This window comes from Neophocaena asiaeorientalis, unplaced genomic scaffold (genome assembly GCF_003031525.2).
Source record: "Neophocaena asiaeorientalis asiaeorientalis breed wild unplaced genomic scaffold, Neophocaena_asiaeorientalis_V1.1 scaffold136, whole genome shotgun sequence".
Classification (NCBI taxonomy): domain Eukaryota; kingdom Metazoa; phylum Chordata; class Mammalia; order Artiodactyla; family Phocoenidae; genus Neophocaena; species Neophocaena asiaeorientalis.
Window position 1 is genome coordinate 6,846,346 of NW_020185333.1, and position 21,222 is coordinate 6,867,567.

Sequence of the window (21,222 nt, forward strand, 5' to 3'; positions counted from 1 at the left end):
AGGTGAAAATGCCTTACAGGTTTTATTTAATTAATCTTCATAGATGTCTTGGGAGTTAGAAACAAGTGGGTATTATTATTATTTTTTTAACACCTTTATTGGAGTATAATTGCTTTACAATGGTGTGTTAGTTTCTGCTTTATAACAAAGTGAATCAGTTATACATATACATATGTTCCCATATCTCCTCCCTCTTGCGTCTCCCTCCCTCCCACTCTCCCTATCCCACCCCTCTAGGTGGTCACAAAGCACCGAGCTGATCTCCCTGTGCTATGCTCCCTGTGCTATGCGGCTGCTTCCCACTAGCTATCGGTTTTACATTTGATAGTGTATATAAAAAGAAACGAAACTGAGTTGTTTGTAGTGAGGTGGGATGGACCTAGAGTCTGTCATACAGAGTGAAGTAAGTCAGAAAAAGAAAAACAAGTGGGTATTAATAGTTCCATTTTACAGGATGGAAGGCAAAGAAAAACGTGGCTTGATCGTAACTCTACTGTCGTATCTCTTCATTCCAACAAAAGAACTAGGCATTCTGAAATCACAGACCCAGGTCTAATATTACTTCCCGAACATCTGAAAGTTTGCCTTCAGTTCATTCATTCAACTGAATAGATATTGATACCATCAAACCTTTTCATCAGCCAAGATTACTCTGCCTAACTTTTCTTATTTTCTTTTATTCCCCAAACCATCTTTTCTGTTCTAGCCAAGATGACTTTCTGGTGCTCACTTAGGTCCAATACTGAAATGTCGACCTTTGCAATATTATTCCAAGCTGTTCTATATTATTATGTGTTGAATAATCTCCCCTTCCATTTCTGAAATGTATCACTCCCTGCCTTTATTTTTTAAATTTAATTTAGCTTTACATTTTTATTAAAATAAGTTAAAAATATAACACTATAGAAATTTTCAGTCCTGAAGATTACTTCTAGAAATTCTAGATCAAATACTTATACTTTATTTATTACATTTTCATCTTCAGATAGTAACTCACCGATATGAATCATGAAGGCTTAACTCAATGTAACTAACTGCCTTCTCTTTAGCTCTTCCCAGAGTTTGATGTGAACATTATTACTTTTATTTCTTCTATTTTTTCTTTCTTGTTCTTTTAAAGTAAAAAGGAAAAGTGTTCACTTAAGCTGCTAGACACTGTAGAATGGACTGGCTCTCTACAGCCCCCTGGTTAGCATATTTTAAGCTTATACCACATTTTCTTGATTAAAAAGCTTCATTCGTTTTTCAGCTTCTGTTTGCTAAAATCTCATATTCATTGGAAACACTCGTTTCCATTTCCTTCACTATTATGGAGTTATTTCCTAATAAGACTTCTATGCTTACATTTCACTGGGTGTCAGTAGAGACAAGCTTAGGCTGCTATTTTTTGTTTGTGTGTGTGGGGGGGGCGGGTAGGGTGTCACTCCCTGATGGCTGCGTTGCTCAATACAGGCAAACCTCGGAGATACGGCGGGTCCGGTTCCAGACCACCACAATCAAAAGTGAATATTGCAATAAAGCTAGTCTCACAAAGTTTTTGGTTTCCCAGAGCATATAAGTTATGTTTACACTATAATGTAGTCTATTAAGTGTACAATAACATTATACCTAAAAAAAAAGGACATGCTTTAATTTTACAATGCCTTATTGCTAAAAAATGCTATCATCTGAGCCTTCAGTGAGTCATCCTTTTTCTGATGGAGGGTCTTGCCTCGACATTGATGGCTGCTGACTGGTCAGGGTGGTTGGTGGTAGACGAAAGTTAGAGAGGCTGTGACAATTTCTTAAAATAAGACAACAATGAAGTTTGTCACATTAATTGACTCTTCCTTTCATGAAGGATTTCTCTACAGCATGCAATGTTGTTTGATACCATTTTACCCACAGCAGAACTTCTTTCAAAATTGGAGTCAATCCTCTCAAACCCTGCTACTGCTTATCAACTAAATTTATGTCACACTGTAAATCCTTTCTCATCATTTCAACAATTTTCATGGCATCTTCACCAGGAGTAGATTCCAGCTCAAGAAACTACTTTCTTTGCTCCATTAGAAGCAACTCCCCATCTGTTAAAGTTTTATCATGAGATTGAAGCAATTCAGTCACATCTTCAGCTCCTAATTCTAGTTCTCTTGCTATTTCCACCACATCTGTAGTTACCTCCTCCATGCAAGTCTTTTTTTTTTTTTTTCTTTTGCGGTACGCGGGCCTCTCACTGTTGTAACTGCTTATCAACTAAATTTATGTCACACTGTAAATCCTTTCTCATCATTTCAACAATTTTCATGGCATCTTCACCAGGAGTAGATTCCAGCTCAAGAAACTACTTTCTTTGCTCCATTAGAAGCAACTCCCCATCTGTTAAAGTTTTATCATGAGATTGAAGCAATTCAGTCACATCTTCAGCTCCTAATTCTAGTTCTCTTGCTATTTCCACCACATCTGTAGTTACCTCCTCCATGCAAGTCTTTTTTTTTTTTTTTCTTTTGCGGTACGCGGGCCTCTCACTGTTGTGGCCTCTCCCATTGCAGAGCACAGGCTTCGGACGCGCAGGCTCAGCGGCCATGGCTCATGGGCCCAGCCACTCCGCAGCATGTGGGATCTTCCCGTACCGGGGCACGAACCTGTGTCCCCTGCATCGTCAGGTGGACTCTCAACCACTGTGCCACCAGGGAAGCCCCTCCATGCAAGTCTTGAACCCCTCAATGTCATCCATGATGGTTGGAATCAACTTTTTCCCAACTCCTGTTAATGTTTATTTTTTTGTTTGTTTTTTATTTTTTTGGCCGCACTGCATAGCTTTTGAGATCTTAGTTCCCTGACCAGGGATCGAACCCAGGCCTTGGCAGTGAAAGCGCCAAGTCCTAACCACTGGACCGCCAGGGAATTCCCTTAATGTTGATATTTAGATCTCTTCCCATGAAACGCAAACATTCTTAATGGCATCTAGGATGGTGAATCCTTTCCAGGAGGTTTTCAACTAACTGACTTTGCCCAGATCCAGCAGAGGAATCACTATATATATATGGCAGCTACAGCCTTACAAAATGTATTTCTTAAGTAATAAGACTTGAAAGTCGAAGAGACTCCTTGTTCCATGGGTGGCAGAATGGATGTGTTAGTAGGCATGAAAACATTAGTCTCGTTGTGCATCTACATCAGAGCTCTTGGATGACCAAGTGCATTGCCAATGAGCAGTAATATTTTAAAAGGAATCTTCTTTTCTAAGCAGTAGGTCACAACAGTGGGTTTAAAATATTCAGTAAACTGTTATAAACAGATATGCTGCCATCCAGGTTTTGCTGTTCCACTTATACAGCACAGGCAGAGTTGGTTTAGCCTAACTCTTGAGGGCCCTAGGATTTTCCAAATGGTAAATGAGCACTGATTTCAATTTAAGTCACCAGCTGCATTAGTCCCTAACAAGAGAGTGGGTTTGTCTTTTGAAGCCTGGAAGTCAGACATTGACTTCTCCTCCCTAGATGGCATCTTCTTCCAATAGAAGGCTGTTTCATCTACACTGAAAATCTGTTGTTCAGTGTAGCCACCTTCATGAAGTATCTTAGCTAGATCTTTGGGATAACTTGCTCTAGCTTCTACATCACCACTTGCTGCTTCACCTTGCCCTTTGATGTTATGGAGATGGCACCTTTTCTTAAAGCTCATGAACCAGCCTCTGCTGGCTTCAAACTTCTCTTCTGCAGCTTCCTCACCTCTCTCAGCCTTCACAGAATTGAACAGTTACGACCTTGCTCTGGATTAGGCTTTGGCTTAAGGGAATGTTGTGTCTGGTTTGATCTTCTAACCAGACCACTAAAACTTCTCCATATCAGCAATAAGACTGTTTCACATTCTTATCATTTGTGTGTTAAATGGAACAGTACTTTTAATTTCCTTCAAGAACTTTTCCTTTGCATTCACACCTTGGCTGTTTGGCGCAAGAGGGCTCACTTTCAGCCTTTCCCAGCTTTCAACGCGCCTTCCTCACTAAGCTTGATCATTTCTAGCTTTCGATTTAAAATGAGAGACATGTGACTCTTCCTTTCACTTGAACACTTAAGAGACCAGTGTCGAGTGATTAACTGATTTAATTTCAACATTGTTGTGTCTCAGGGAATAGAGAGGCCTGAGGAGAGGGAGAGAGATGAGGGGGAGGGGGGACTGCTGGTTGGTGGAGCAGTCAGAACACACACAACCTTTATCAGTTAAGTTCGCTGTCTCATGTGGGTGTGATTTGTAGCACCCCCTCCCCAAATTACAATAGTAACATTAAAGATCGCTGATCACAGACCGCCATAACAAATATAATAATAAGGAGAAGTCTGAAATACTGCAAGAATTAACAAAATGTGACACAGAGATATGAAGCGAGTAATACAGTTGAAAAAATGTTGCCAATAGACCTGCTGGACACAGGGTTGCCATAAACCTTCAATTTGTAAAAAATGCAATATCTGCAAATGCAATATCTGCAATAAAATGAGGCATGCCTATACATTTATTTTGCTTCTTTAATCCATAAACTCTTTAATAACAAACACTGCTTTTTAAAATTTATCCCAAATATGTAATGCATTTCAATGTACTCTGGGTATAAAGAAAATACAGGACTGATCATTTATGTGAAAAAGAAACAAACAAACTATAAATGCAATTTTTATCCCTTTTATTCATCAGAGACACAAATTTCAGAACCAAGCTTGGCTTAATAACAGTAGCATATAAAAATGTTGACCTGATAATGCCAAAAATCTATTGTGGCAGATTCAGAGTTAATCAGAAGACTGAGAAAAAAAGGAGGAAACTCAAACATTTTGCTTGTTATTATTTGCTCACTGCTATCTCAAGAACATATAATTTCTCTCTGAAAACCCTAAGAGCACATCACATGTAGATCTGGGAAATTGTACAGGCCAAAGAAGCTTTTAACCTGGAATTTTACTGTTCCTGTAACAGCAAGCCTCTCTACCTTCTAGAATTGTTTTTAAAAATACAGCTATTACCTATATTAAATTTTCTATATTAAAAAAATAGACTTTTGAGGACTTTTTCTATGTGATTAGGTTTTAGACTATTGAACAAAGGTAAATCTCCCTTTAAATATTTCAGAATAAGAATTTTCTCGTGGCATTTTAAAAAGCCATTACGATTAGACCTCCTCTGTGGCCGAAGTTTTGTAAAATGTCACTTTATTTGACTGGTCCTACCTAATAGTATACAGACTTCATAGTAATTGTTCCAAATGTCAGAAGCATGAAATTTCTGTACTTCTCTCCTTATCTCATTATATTTATAATTTTCTTTTAAAAATATAAGTATGTATTCACTGTATTTGTCATCTGCCAATGTACATAAGCCCCTAAAGTTCTATGACCATGTCTACATATTTGGAATAAGACATTGCATAGAAATTAGGTGCTAAATGAAATCTACTGATACCTATGACATAAACTCTCAAACTAATTATATTTAGAGACAGCATTATTTTGTACAAATTTTGCTGCTTTATTATTTCAGTATCTCAAGATTATTTTCAATAATGACCTAAATATATCTGAGATGAAAAGTAGAGATTATGAAGAAAGAGTTGTATTCTTAGAAGTGGTTCTTAAAGACCTAAGTGCTGGCAACTTCTTCCTTAGCATAAATTCCCTTCTCCTGTACGGTTTACTTCTTTAAGCCATTTAACTTTATTTCTTTAGCTTGAGAATTTTCAAAACAGTTATATATGGAATTTAAGGGGAAAAAAATGTCATAAAGAACCTAGGGGTAAGACAGGAATAAAGACTCAGACCTACTAGAGAATGGACTTGAGGATATGGGGAGGGGGAAGGGTAACGTGTGACAAAGCGAGAGAGAGGCACGGACACATATACACTACCAAACGTAAGGTAGATAGCTAGTGGGAAGCAGCCGCATAGCACAGGCAGATCAGCTCGGTGCTTTGTGACCGCCTGGAGGGGTGGGATAGGGAGGGTGTGAGGGAGGGAGATGTAAGAGGGAAGCAATGTGGGAACATATGTATATGTATAACTGATTCACTTTGTTATAAAGCAGAAACTAACACACCATTGTAAAGCAATTATACTCCAATAAAGATGTAAAACAAACAAACAAACAAACAAAAAAAACAGTTCCCCTTCATCAGAAATGGAAGGCTGACCAATGCATGGTTTAAACTGCTTGTGTCAAACTCTGCTGTCCTTAAAAGCTGTGAGAAGAGCTATTCACTAAAAAGAGCCCAAGAGAGAAACTTTAATCAAAGAAAAAAAAGTATTCCTTTCTTTGACTAGCATTTACAGATAGACAGCATCTATCTGTAAGTTCTTAGATGTTTATTTGTTTACATTTTTTCCTGAAAGTTAAAAGGAATGCTAATAGATATTGGGAAGAAAACTCCATTATTATCTAATCTGTTAGAAAAGATGATACTAACTCTCACAATATAGTGTATTCTTGGAAATCATGAGTCAGACTGTGTTGAAAGGTCAAATGTGCATTATTGCTCCAACATTCACCTGTGGGAACATGCTTGGGATACTCTACACCCAAGTGAGAGTTAGTCTGATTGCTATTAGGGAGCATCCATGTGTTAGAAAGTAAAATGATGCCAGAGAAGGTTATTGTGTGAGGAAGTACAAACATGCTGAATGAGTATGCAAAGTACAAAGTGCCATGCTTACTTTTTCTAGCTAAAGATTAGTACAATGTAAATAACTACCAGTCCACCAAATTTACACATTTATTGCTACACTGAATTGAACAGAAATAAAAAGTTAAATCAAATTGAACATATGGTCAACTACTATGGATCCCAAATATAAACTGTAAATAATAAAAACCTTTTGTGATGTAAATATCTTATGTGGTATCCTCTAAAACGATTATCTGAATAGACTTCAACTGTAATCCATATAGCACGCACACGACTTAAAAAACAAAAGAAAGAAAGAAAGAAAAAAATATATATATGCAATAAAATTGCTATTTTGTCCTAAATAGCAACTCTGGTTGGGGATTGAAAAACTTCCAGCTCAAGGACCTGAGTTTGGTAAAATAATATGATCTGCAGGTCACTGCATCTGGCCTCTGTTAAATGGGTCTGGAAAATAGAGGAATTCCACAAATGCAAACTATGCATGGCTACCGGATACTACCTGCCTATCAAAACCATACTTAAAAATATTTAGCAGAAACAGCCCAATAACAATACAAGGGAATAAAAAATGAAACCAAGGTCATAAGGGCCTGGGTCCTTTTTCATTTTCCATTTTAAAAAATAAGCAATCTTGGAATGCCATGTTTCCTGATTTTCAAAAACAGGAGTTTGTATTTACTTAGGTACCAGAGAGACTGACAGTTTCATGCTTTTTTAAACTCTCATCTTTTCACTAGCAAGTCTAATGAGAACATCACAAAAGCAGAGAATGTTATGAATAGAATGAATGAATCATAGGATCCACCCTATGGACTCCATGACACAGTCATGGCAAATGCTAATTATCTGTACATTGCAAGTCTTATTCCTATGCTCAGGGAACCTCAAAATCTGCACCTGACTTGTGTTTGTGTCCTTTTGGGTTTATGTACCCCACTCTGTTACCCTCAAGGCACAATATAATGCACATAGAGATCTTAATGAAAACAATTAAAAGCAGAGTTTATTCATGAGCTGTAAAAAGTGAAACTGTAGAACTAACAGTGTGAACAGAACACAAATGTCTGTGTTCTCAACCCCCAGCAGGTGCAGAGTGGAGAGGGATGAGGGACCACTTACCTCTGGTGTACCAAGAGCATGTTCTCCAGCTAAAAGCAGCATGCTCAGGCCTCCCATTTGAGTAGGATCTAAATAAGTCAAAAACAAGTAAATCATCAATTCATAACCATGAAGTACATATAATCCAGAGTCGAAAAAGAATACTCACAAAGACTAGCAATCAGAAATCCAACAGAACCACACGTAACTTATTACAGAAAACTTCTGAAACTCTTTATGAGGGAAAAACCTGGGGTACATGTGCTTAGTACTCATACTTTCGTGAGCTTTTTAAATACCACTGTTGTCCACCATTCCAACAAAATACTTTCCTCAATATCACAGCTGTTTATAACATGAATTATTTCCTAATGTAACGCTTCTTTCCTTACTGCATGGGGAGTTTGGATGGATTTTTTTTTAAAACGAAAGAGTGCTTATACTTGTCTTCTAAGAAACTTGAGATTGTTATTCTCAAATTGTTATTTCTGCCACATGATATCAGGCTGATAAAAAGAACAAGGCCGTCAGAGGAACTAGAGAACAGAGAGGTATTTTACAAAGGGGACTCCAAAAATCTAGTGGGCTTTGTTCAAATATTCTTTCGTTAAAACTTTCAAAAACAAATTTAAATTAAACAATGATATATTTATGACATCTTAAATCTTAGGGGTACATTAGGCCCTTCCTTGAAAGGCCTCGAAATACCTTTAACATTGAAAATGAACCCTTTTTATACTACCAAAGGTCTTTGTTTTCATTCCTTCTATAATCAACAGAAAAAGAAAGAGAAAATGAAAGCAAACTGGTAGATCTATGACCCAGGATTATATCTAAACAGGGGAAGTACAGACAATAAGAAACCTACAGACTTTAAGTTTGTCTTAAATGAATTAAATTTCAGAACTTCAATGAACTAACATATCTGAAACTGCCTAAGTCAGTGCTTATCCCAGTGCATATTGGTCCTCAATAAATGCACTTTTTATTTAAATGTAATCTCTCTACAATTCAAAATGAGGACCGGCATAGTGTTGCCTGAAGACATTAAGGTGTCTCTCTTCTCTTTCTTTTTTGATTTTTTTGTTTAAAGATAGGCCCTTAAGTACATCTTTGAATATAATCTGTCGCAGCAACTCATGAAGCAACTCTGACCACATCTTACATATAGTCAAATTAAAAAATATATATTTTTTTGAAAAAAGAATCTGAGGGGAAGGAAGGAAGGAAGGAAGGAAGGAAGGAATGGCTTAGTAGAGGGGAAAATATGTCACCAAACAATCAGGTGGTCACAAAACAGCTCCATATTGGAAGGTAGCCACGTAGGAATACACAGAGGAACATGAGCTGGTTTGCTGAAATAAGGCTCTCTGTTGTTGTTTTAAGAGCCCATCCTTAATTAAATGTTAAGTTTATGAACTATTTTGGCTGCTAAAAGAGACACGTAAATCTACTGGCAAATAAAAATCAGGAGAGAGAAATGAATTTAGCAGAAAGTAAAGGTGTACTTTGGTTCTTTGGGCAGCTAAATACTTTTGCAGCTGCCATTCTAGAGATCAGGAGTCTTGCATAATTGCATTCTAATAAAGATAAAAATGTGTTAGTTGAAATTATAAAGTAAAATAGGAACATACTTCCATGATAATTTATTTAACTTATATACCAATATGACTTTGCTGTATAGACACTAAAACACAGACAAGAAATCATCATCTTTTATATTAATTTATATAATGTTATTTGGATATATCAAAAATATATTTATATAAATAGCTGCTTTCCCTTCACCGAGAAGGCTTCTACTAAATTAAATTCTACATAGCTTTCCCTCCTTGGAAATTATACACTTGACTGCTTTGGGGTTATTCAAAATGCAAAATGTCATGTGACAAGGACTATTGGGAAAACAAAGCAAAATGAGATTCCATGCTGAGGAAAAGCATAAACTGGCCTCTAAAAGCCCTAAAGTATCCCCTAGATTTAAACAGCTAAGCACCATGCTTCAATTAAAGGCAAATTAATTTGCTTTCATTGTGTTAAAAAGGAACATCACACCAACATTATCCGCTATACACTAGCTTAACAAGGGCTCTGGGCTCTGATCATGGATTTCCAACATCCGTCACAGGCCCTTATATATAATGAGATAAATGTGAGAAAGTTGTTGTCCTTCCTTCCTGTATTTTGCTTAAAGAATGCTGTTTTTAAAAGCTGACTTGTAGGGGCTTCCCTGGTGACACAGTGGTTAAGAAAGACCCAACACAGCCAAAAATAAATAATTAAATAAATAAAATTTTAAAAATAAAAAATAAAAGCTGACTTGTAAATATCCTGGTTGAAGTCTAGGTCCCACTTTAAATTTGTAGGTATAACAGGTAGATTAATAAACTGTCAGAACTGGTGATACAGGCAGACATCTTTCACTGCTTTCTGTAGTTTATCTACAATTACTTTTGGTTTTTGAAGAGCCACTGTGTGCAAAAAAAAAAACCTACATAGACCAATCTAGATTTAGAACTGGGAGAAAAAGCAATGGAAGATAAATGCTAATCAAAGGAATTTATTTAGAAGCCAGTAATAATATCCGCTTATTTGGTCCTGATGATAAAATGTTTTATAAGAGACTCTTACTGACACAATCTGGGGAGTCTAGAGAGCTCACCAAAACTACTAGCAAGTGGGTTGAAGCTAAAATTATACAAAGTAACAGCTAAAACAAGGACAGATTTCTATTCTGATTCCTCTGGGATATGCAAAAGCATCATTTTGGAAGCTCACCTAGAATTATACTACAGACACTTACATAACAATCACCTGAAGACTTCGTTCCCCCAGAATGCTGCCATTGCATCAGACTGCATTTCTTAGATTTATATATGACATCACCACACACTTTGTTATACCATGAATCACACACTGCACTGTTAAATCTCATTAGGCCTACTGGCTATTAAAAAAAATGAAGTGTCCTCACAATACTGCTTAACTTCCATTCCCAAGCTTTCCATTTTGCAAACTGTTCAGAGCTCTCATCTTAAAGAAAATTTGCTTGTAATAATGAAACAGGAACCCTATAGCTCAACACCAACTTCAATGCTTCCATCCTGCCCAATCTCCCTATTTCATCCCAGAAAACTCCTCTCTTGATTACGGTATTATAATAGCCATGGAAGATAGAATCATTTGCAGGGTGAATATAAATGCTTTATTTCATGGTAATAAATGCTGTAGCATTCCTTACCACCCAAAGAGTATTAAGGTCTCATAACAAATGGGACCATCTGGAATGTTAAATTTGCCTGGCCCGTAACAGGAATGGGGGCCAGAGAGAGGGTAGGATGGAAATTCCCTCTAAGAAACAGCTGTCAGATCCATCACAGATTTGTGATAGAGTTGTTCATACTCTTGGTTTCGATGTTTAATATCCTCAAATGATCTATATAATTGTGGTTTTTTTGGTATCCAAGATAACTAAGGTGCTTACTGGGACACCTTAATACTGTGAATGAGTTTGTAAGCTATTTTGTTACACTATAGAATTCCCTGAGCTCCAGACAATCTCCACATTGCTGTTTGCTTTTCCATAATGTCAATGTCAGGAATCCACACATATTTGTAATGACTCAACCACTTGGTCCATACCTCCTTTCTTTAACTATATTATATATACACATTCTATGTATGTTATACTCCAAAGCTTTAAGCTATGCTGCATATTTGCCATTGCTTCCTATTGGTTAAATTTTGCTTTTCTCTCTCTTTCTATTATCTGTTAAAAATACTGCCTAAATGAATTGGTGAAATTAGTGTCTAAACTCACCAGCCATCCCAAAGTTAAGCTGAGGCATTTCTTCAGTCTTTGCTTTCTTGGGGCTTGACAAGTCTCTTGAAGAGTCAGATGGGAAGGCCCACAGTTTCTTCCGTGGATTGACAGTGGATGTTGGGGATTTCACAGGCTTGTTTGTGGTAGGACACCATTTGTAGCCAGGATTTGCTTTCATAAATGCATCTTTATACTATAAATAAAGAATAGATAACATATTTTAATTAACACATAGATTGAAAAAGTACCTTCACCTTACTCCCCTATTTAGATAATGAATAAAAAAACACTTTCAGTAAGTTCTTTCCTTGTAGAAGAATGACAATCTCAGTACAGGGCTTTAGAGCTAGGACATGAATTTATCTGCTAGAAAGTTCACTTGTGGGATGAGGGTTCAGAGGCAACACATTTTGTATCTTTTAATCCTCTTCTTTTTTTTTTTAGGATCCAAAAACTTACCTGACCTTGGTAAAGAAAGGGAGTTATTCATAATGTGGTGTGTAAAGCAGCACCTATTTCAAAGTAGGTATCAAGTACCTCACAAAATGTGAATCAGTCCCAGGGCCAGTAACTAGATTCTGCTCACTGCTTAATTTACTAAGTATGTTAAAAATTAAATCTGTGCTTTACTGTACAGGCAAATGCAGGGACACCTAACAGAGCAAAGTAATCAGTTGTGGGATAAAAGCACCAAGATCACGAATGGGAGAAGGGGAACAAAGTAGGGCAAACTGATGCAGAACGTTTTAGTTCTTTGAAGATGCAGGGCCATGTAGAAGAAAGAGTACTGGATGCAGCGTCTGATGACCTGGGTTCAAAACCCACTTCTGCTATTAGCCAGCTGTGGACATTAAGCAAATTATACAACCTTTCTCAGCCTCAATTCTTCCATCTAAAAAGTGTAGCTGCACCTGGTAACATCCCAGGGTTTTGTAATGAGCACATGTGATCTCAAAAGTGAACATGCTGAGAGCTGTGATGTGTGATGTTGCAGATTAATCCATCACAAACTGTATGTCTTTATTTGGAGGTTTCAGACTTCACTGTTAATATCTTCCTTTCTCCTTCACTTTTCTGTGGTTTTCTCCCTTTTCCCCAACTCGGCCATTTCTTTCCCTTTCCTGGCGATAATTAAACAAAAATATATTTCTTGCTATTCATGTTATATTACCAATGGTTATGTTATCTGATAAAATGTATTTTTCATGTATTCTTCAATGATTTTGTTATATTACTGCTAGATACCTTATTTAATTAATACAATTCTTTCAATCCCCTAAACTTGCTTTTTAAAATGGTCACTCTGTGTGTAAAATTAATTTAGTGTAAGCTCAAAAGTTTATGAGTTTATCTAACTCATTAAAGAAAAAAAGGTTTATTTAATGAGTTTATCTAACTCATTAAAGAAAAAAAGGTTCCTTTACCCTTAGTGTAAGAAAAGTATATGTAATCCAACTAACAAACTTTTTCCACCACTTCACTTTAAATCATAAAAATGAAAATTGTACCGTAAATAATATAATGCAATGTTAGTAGTCAATGGTTTAGAATCATCCCAAAGAATCACCCTTAATTCAAATTTTCTGAATAATCAATTTTTTTTAACTAAAAGCTGTATATCTGCATATTGATACATAGGTACAGGAGGAAGGAAGGTAAGCGTAAAAAACAGTAATATACAGTTCTACTTTTCCTACAAAAATAATTAAAATGGGATACAAGGCCAGATGCAAACTAGAATTTACCATCACATAACAGAATAAATTTGGAGGTATCAATGTAATGGAAGAGGTACTCTATCCCAGCACATTCACATGCATGGGGGGATTTACATGTTAAGCTGAGGCAGACAAATAGGCTCGCCTGCTGTCTGGTGATGGAAAGTGACAAATGATAGGGTGAGATGAAAGCAGCAGGCACATGCATCATTATTTTGTCCCAGCAAAATGCACACGAGCTGGTCTGTCAGATGAAAAGTCATTTGGACAAAGGTCACCACTCTATAACGTAACAAAAGACTATCAAACAAATTAACGTATTTGTCATAAGAAATTTTAAAAGTTTTGGGTACTTTTGGTGGTTTCTGAAGAAAAAAGTCCCAGGCTTCCCTGGTGGTGCAGTGGTTGAGAGTCTGCCTGCCGATGCAGGAGACACGGGTTCGTGCCCCGGTCCGGGAAGATCCCACATGGTGCGGAGCGGCTGGGTCCGTGAGCCATGGCCGCTGAGCCTGCACGTCCGGAGCCTGTGCTCCACAACGGGAGAGGCCACAACAGTGAGAAGCCCATGTACAGCAAAAAAAAAAAAAGTCCCAATTCACAGATGGGACTACACAGATGGATGTCACTAGCCTTCAGATTTCTTCTGTTTCTTAGGTGTCCCCTTCCTCCCCTCCAATGTTGTCGATCTGCTAGGTAAGTTCTTTCCCAGTAAATATTACATCCTTTTCTAAGAATCACTTAGCAATTTGCTTTGATGAAAATCAACATGTGTAATGAAAATGATAATACTGTCATTCTTATGAATGAATTATTACCAGCATCAACTATTTTTAAAAGCACTGATGGTATTAATAAAGGCTAGCTTAAACTAACTTATGATGTGGAGCTGTGCTGAAGATAACATAAAGCAGAGACAATCACTGACCATAAACATCTCTTTCTCTTGCACTTATTCTACCCACCCATCCACATCCATCTCAATACTTTGTGAGGATGGACTAGGTGACAGACACTGGTCAGACACTGGGGACTAAAAGAGCATAAATTAGAGTCTCTGCCTTCAAACTGTTTACAATCCACAATCAGTAATCAAAATGTTACTTCTTCTTATACATGGTCCACAGACTTTCCCCTGGCTCAGGCATGAAAAATGGTTTTGCAGAGGGTCCGTAAAAGGGGAAGCTACCTATGTGTTGAAGAACAAAAGGCAAGAGAAACGCCTGGAGTATGTGAGGTTTTACGGAAAATGGTGACTGAGAATTCACTATGAGAGTCAATGCTCTATAAATGTATTACAATTTTAACCTTGCAGATTCTTAAACTCGATGTAAAACAACATTCATTAGCTCAATCAAGTACATATTTGAGCAAAAGGGTTAAGAATGTAGGAGACACAGAAAAGAATAAGACACAGCCCTTGTCCTTAGATGGAGATGCCATAAATTCATGAAAAGACACACAGGTCCACACAAGCAGTGTATGAACACCAAGTGAGGGCGGAGGCAGGAAGAACCCTCAGCGTGTGAGGATGTCTGTCCTTGGAACTGGGCTCATCATCAATCACTTGCTCTGATTCAGCTATAAGAGACAACAGAAAGGCTTAATCATTTGTTGTGATGAGGTTATTAGGAAAGGGATTACAGAGAAAGCTGAGTAAGGGAGAAATGAAAAAAGACTATATATAGTCTGAAGCAAATAGCTGAGTGAAAGTATTAGCAAGCTGGTCAACCATGTGGGCAAAAATCCATCAGCACAGGACTGAAAGGACCAAAGAGACAGGCCCACCCATCCAGATCCCCAAGGGAGGGCTTTCATGCTGGGGGTGGGAGGGGTAGCTCAGTTCTCCTCCAAGAACATCAATCACAGGCTACTGGTCCTATCTCCTAGGTAACTAACCTCCTGCTAAAACACTGATTTTTTAAAATCGCCCATTAATATAAAAATTCCTGTTTTATTTTTGCAAATTTCCAACTGATTAGATAACCTAAGTGAATTTACCTTATAGGCACAGATCCTGACTTACACAAGATGCTCAGTAAATGCTGGCTCCCTTCCGTCCACCCTCAACTACTACCACATTTCATTAGCAATAATAACATATCACTGTTATTCAATAATGGTATTAAATACATACCCTTTGCCACAGTATTCTGTCTACTTCATATATGACAATGGCATTACTATATACCAAAAGACAACACTCTATTATGTTAATCTTTAAAAAATTGGGTCTCAACATTACATACTTTTGCAGATCATTTATAAGAATGGGAAATCTGATCTTAAAAAGCACCTTAAGGAGAGATGTACTTATTAACTGTCTTCCAATTGTTTGTCTCTAATTGGAGGGGAGGGGATGTATCAAAAAGTCCAGGAGTATTTCTAGCTATTATTACAGTCTAGATCTTCTCAACAGAGTGAAAGAGAATGATAACCCTGGTGAGGTCCAGTAATAAGGGACCCTGGGAATATCTATACAAATAAAGAGAGCTGATTCTGGTGCAAATATGTGAAATATCACCATGATAAAAAAAAAATCTACCAGAATTATGAAGGAGAGATTACACAGGAATTATCTGATTTTTAAAGAGCTATAACACACTTTTAAATCTTAGAACTCTGCAGGGGGCTAAGTGAATCCCTAGCATAATGAATTTTGAGACAGCTGTACCTTTTCACATTGGCAGGCAGAAATCCCATTATACAGGGTGGAAGAGGAGAGGAAGATAATTGAGAAGTGGCATTAATTTGTACTTCCTTAGTTTTAGGAACTTTCCCTCACAAAACTTTAAAACTTCTCATTTAGATCTGAATTATTCTTACTAGATATTTTAATAGGAAGAAAATTAATTAGACTTTTATATGACAGAACATTGAATTAAGTTTACAGTTCCAACAGAACAAAAATATTTCAAATTATACATTAACCTATAAAACTTTCATGTTAAAGCCACTCCAGTAAAAACTATACACTTCAAAAAGTGACTTGAATAAGTGACCAGGGAATTGTTTGGTTCTCTTGTAGAAAAGTCATAAAGGAAAAACTGAGTTGGCTACAGATACAGTTGCCTAAATTGCCTATAAGGATTACTGTGGCAACGGCAGTTCATTTCAACATACAAAGTTTTTTAAAGGACAATTTTACTCCCTAATTTGGGTAACGAGGAGAAAGTCAGTTTAATCAGTTAGCACTATTTAAAAAGTACCAAAAATTTCAGAATTTCTTTTAAAATGTAATTTTGGTACATTTTAAAAGGTAGATAGGGATCTGGGTAAGAAAACTATCTACATTTCTGAAAATGTATGAATAGATAATTCATGTTAACTAATTTGAATTGTAAAATGTTTTCTTTAAAAAATATGTTCGCTTAGCTTTAGTAATCTCCTTAAACACGTTAAACCTTTTCTTTAAAAAATAGTTTATGGCATGAATTTGCAATATTTCAAACGGTACAAAAGTTAATTTTTACCTACATCCCTTTGAATGACCACAAATTCCAAAGTAATCAAGATTTACTGTAGGATATTGGAGTATTAGGTCCCTGAATCAATCCAAATATTAACATCTGAAACCAATACCAAAAATTAGTTTTAAGAGACTCAGTTTAAATTCTCAGTGTCACTCACTATGAGGTCTATTTTTTTTTTATCACTAGCTATGGGGTCTTTATAAAGTCCCTATAATTTATTATGATTTGAATATTTAAATGGTAGTGTTTACTAACAATTAGCAAATGGATTGATGTTTCTGAAATCAAGTAGTTAGCTCACTTAATGGAACATCTATTTTGTTAGGGATTATTAATCACATTGGACAGTATCTGCCAAGTTGGGCAAATGATGCATTTTAGTTTTGTTGATTCTTGTGTTTCAAAGACTAATTTTGTATTTCAGTAGCACTTCAGCGTGTTAACAGGCCCTAATAAAAACAGTAAAAGATTACTAGGTAAAGAAGTAACAAATACAAACAAACATAAGTTTGCTTATCAGGAACAACTAACGTTTGTATAGCATTTTAAACTTCAGACCATGCCTGTGCACACAATGCCTTATTTGCATCTTATCTCGACCCTGTGAGGGCAGGCATCTTTATTGCCATTTATAGATGTGGAAACTCAGAAAGGTCTGAGAATGGAGAAGGCCAAGTATGAGAACCCAAGCTCTGCTAATACTAATTTGCTGCCCTGGATAAGTCACTAAAGTCCTCTGGGCCACAGTGTCCTCATCCTTAGCTTTCGGAAAATAACATCTAACTCATGGGATTATTCTTAGGATTAAGTGAGTCAAATGTTTATAATGGAATCCTGGGCAGAATAAAGCAATACTCAAAACTTGATATTATTATTTCAAAAATAAACACTTGAATATTTTTTATAGTAAGAAAGTCCTGACATCTGGAACACAGGAATGGGAAAGGTCTCAGAAACAAAAAGTACTGGGAAACATGAAGCCCAAATCTTTGGCTTCACTACCCACCTCCCCGCAAAGTGGTGGGGCCCCTAATTAAGTGATACTCAGAGAACCCCACACAGAGTAAAGTCATTTCATTAGAGGCAGTCCAAAGCGGCTGACAGAAGAAAGAAATGTCAATTGACAGCTGAGGGTGGACCGAAAAGAAAGACTCATGGAAAAGCAAAGAGGAAATTCAAAAGAACAAAAGGGCTAAGAATAATTTAATATACAGATAAAAATATGACTGTAACTCAACTGTTCACAAAAGTCTCACCAAGTTACAGATTATAAAATTATTCTTGTAGAGAAACAATGGGTTGAAATTTTGAAAAAATTTAACAGGCATTCTGAAATTTTTAAGTAAGGAAGTATTTAAACAAAATATTACATAAAATTTCTGGGATAAGTATATAAAATAAGAGTGTTTAAAGAAACAGCAAAGTTTCATCTACCTAGAAATCACTTTTGTGTAACACTTGTTCCTCCAGAATGTGGAGATAAATGAGGTGCTGCTCTAGCTTAGTAGTATGAAAGATGCCACAACATTCTTGTAAAAATACAAATTCTGTTAAGCATGATGTGATAATTAACAAAAACTGTTCAGAGTAATACATGAGAAAATGACGGTAAATCTTCTTTGGAGAAGACTACATTTCTGATGAAATCAAAGCAAGGGAATGAATATGTTAATTTTATCTTGAAGAAACATGGAGGAAGAACTGATCACTAAAGACCCCATGGAGATTTGTGGTGATAATCTCTCCTAGACTACTGACAACAACAGATACCAACGTTTACGAAAGGCTATTACGGTTTCCCTTCAAGCTGTATTTTATTGCATTTAATTCCACAGCTCTTTTATTGACACACAACTGAACTTCCAACTTTTCAGGCCAGTCTCCCAAGATTTTTTGCCTTTATATCATCATTTCCTGTTACTCTGATACAAATACCCCAGGCTTGGGGTAAAACTTTCTTGTTCTTGAAATTGTTCTCACTTTTCCATATCTGCTCTTATCCTTGCCTTTCTTCTAAATCCTGTACCAAAGCCCACGCCAAATTCTATCAACTTCATAAAGCCTTTTCTGAAATACCCCCAACCTGACCCCAACCTCTGCACAGGCAGACTCTTCCCGTAAGACCCACGACATGTTATTGTTACCATTTTTGACTGACTTACTCAAATCTCTAGTCTCTCAGCTGTCTAAAGTGAGTAGTATATACTAAAAGGATGCTAGAGTCAAATAGGCAAGAGTATCCCAGGCTCCACCAATGTAGAGGTGGTCAAGATACTAACTCCAAAGAGCCTTAGATCCCTGCTCTGAAGAATGGGATAGCTGACTTTACATGTTTGTGCTTAGGTAAAACATCCAGTCTGGAATGAACCAATTAATAAATGCATGCATTCTGCCTCATGCCTCAGATCCTACAAAAACCAAAGAAGGGGGTATTATAAAGGTCACTCAAAATTGCCTTAACTTTCCAGGTCCTCCCCTCTTCTTTGCACTGACTCTGCTCTACCTGAAGGACAACATATGTGATCCTCTACATTGACTGTCCATTAATTAACTATGACTATTAGTTTAAGTGACATGTGGAAGTTTCCAGCAATATCTTAGTCAAAAATGCAGGCTTATATTCATATATTTGTAAGGGAAAATGATAAAAGGAAAAATAATATTGTTTCTGGGTCTCCTAACAGGCGGTTGAAGAAGCTAGAGCCTGTGAATGACCACAACACTGCACCATCATGCACACTGCCGAATTTAAGAAACGAACCCAGGTTATATCCTTAGGACAGTATTTTTTAAATTACTTATAACTAATTATTGCTCTAATGAGATTCATCAGAGAATACGAAACCCTCATTCAACCATTTTTTCAACAATGCCAATCAGTACTGAGAAATAATTCAAGAAACCGAAAACAAATCCCCAAACAGGTATGTCCTCTTACCAGACGCACAAATAGAAAATAATCAAAAAGCAAGGGAAGAGTCAGAGAAAGTTTTAACAGGTTAAAAAAAAAGATCTCTTCAAAGTTGTATTAATTATTACTTTAAGAATATATTTTAAAAACAAGAAGAGAATGGAAAAAATTAAGTACTTCTCATTCAATTGGTAATGACAGAATAGATATTGGTGAACATCACATAACTATTTACACTCACATGCAAACTATGCTGCAAGACTATGTCTTGTTCCTAATAGAGAACACATTTTAAATTGGGGGTTTAAAATTAAAAGGTTACACATATAAAAATTGTTATAAAAATGACTGCCTGGAGAGAGGGGACCTTGAGGAACTGAGACCATATTTATCACGAACAATTGTTAAGACCTGGTACATTGAAGCCACCCAATAAGTTTTTGTTGATTAAACTGACATTTCAATTAAGGCTGCAATATTAACACAAAAAGCACCAGCACAATTACCTGCACTTTAACGTAATTTCGAAACCATTTGGTCAATAAGTTGAAACAAGTATCACTTATGCCTAGAAACCAATTGTATAAAGGATTTTCAAAGCAACTGAACCTTCCACACTTGGTACTAGAAGTAAGACAATATTTCATAAGAGCAACAAGGCAAGTTGTGAGATGGAAGATCCAGTTATGGTCTCTACTTGACGCAGTTTGCAGTGGGGGGCACCTTATCAGATTTAGATTTCATTACTCACCACAATGGCAAATACTGTGAAGCTAATTAAGTAATTAGTAAAGGAATTCCTGTATGAAAATAATGCTTCCTCCTCTTAAAAATGGCCACCTATTTGGTTTGTAAAGTAGCAGTATTTAAGAAAAAGCAAACAGTATAGTGAGACAGGTTGCATGTTATCCAAAAACAGTAATCCAAAAACAAACTCAAGAGTTTAATTATAGGAAGTTTGTGCAGTTCCCTATGAGGTTTCAGATAATTGTTTGTTTTATCATATAAGCATGACCATGAAAGGATCTAAAGCTAATAGGAAAATTTTACTGTTAATTACTGTTATGCTCGTGAAAATGTCCTGCAACATTTAAAATCATGTAGGTTACTGGAACTGATTTTAAATTTTCTAGATGCTCTACATAGTCAAAATCCTGTCTTTAACAATACAGTTAATTCCTGAAGCCTTATGTAATCGTTAATTACATAGCAACTATGCTAATCATTTACTCTAGATTCAAATTTCCCTGAACATTGCATAAGAAATTTTTATGTTCCATCTTAGCTTGTTAAAAAAACTCAATAAAACCACAGCAGTTGAAAGAACTATTTTTCTACATACTGAGATATCTAATAAAATGTCTCACTTGAAACTCTGTGTTTGTCCCCTGCTGGTTCATCTTTCCATAGAACTTAACCAAATGTTTGCATGGCTAGGAATCAAGATTATTTGCAAGCTGCAACGCTCAAGAAACAGTTAGAATTACTCCTTTCAAGTTTAACCACAATGATATTGCTTTGCTTTCCCCTTACTTGCTAAATCC

General features: G+C 36.5%; 1 protein-coding gene across 6 annotated transcripts in view; it reads right to left on the reverse strand.

The window, feature by feature from the left end:
* BBX (BBX high mobility group box domain containing) overlaps positions 1 to 21,222 on the reverse strand; it is a 282,225-nt gene that overhangs the window by 73,374 nt on the left and 187,629 nt on the right. For all 6 annotated transcript variants that reach the window (XM_024735310.1, XM_024735315.1, XM_024735312.1 and 3 more), the window contains 2 exons: positions 11,577 to 11,772; positions 7,778 to 7,845 (listed from right to left, as the gene is read on the reverse strand). In XM_024735310.1, the coding sequence (XP_024591078.1) occupies positions 7,778 to 7,845; positions 11,577 to 11,772 (264 nt within the window). The remainder of the gene's footprint in view (positions 1 to 7,777; positions 7,846 to 11,576; positions 11,773 to 21,222) is intronic.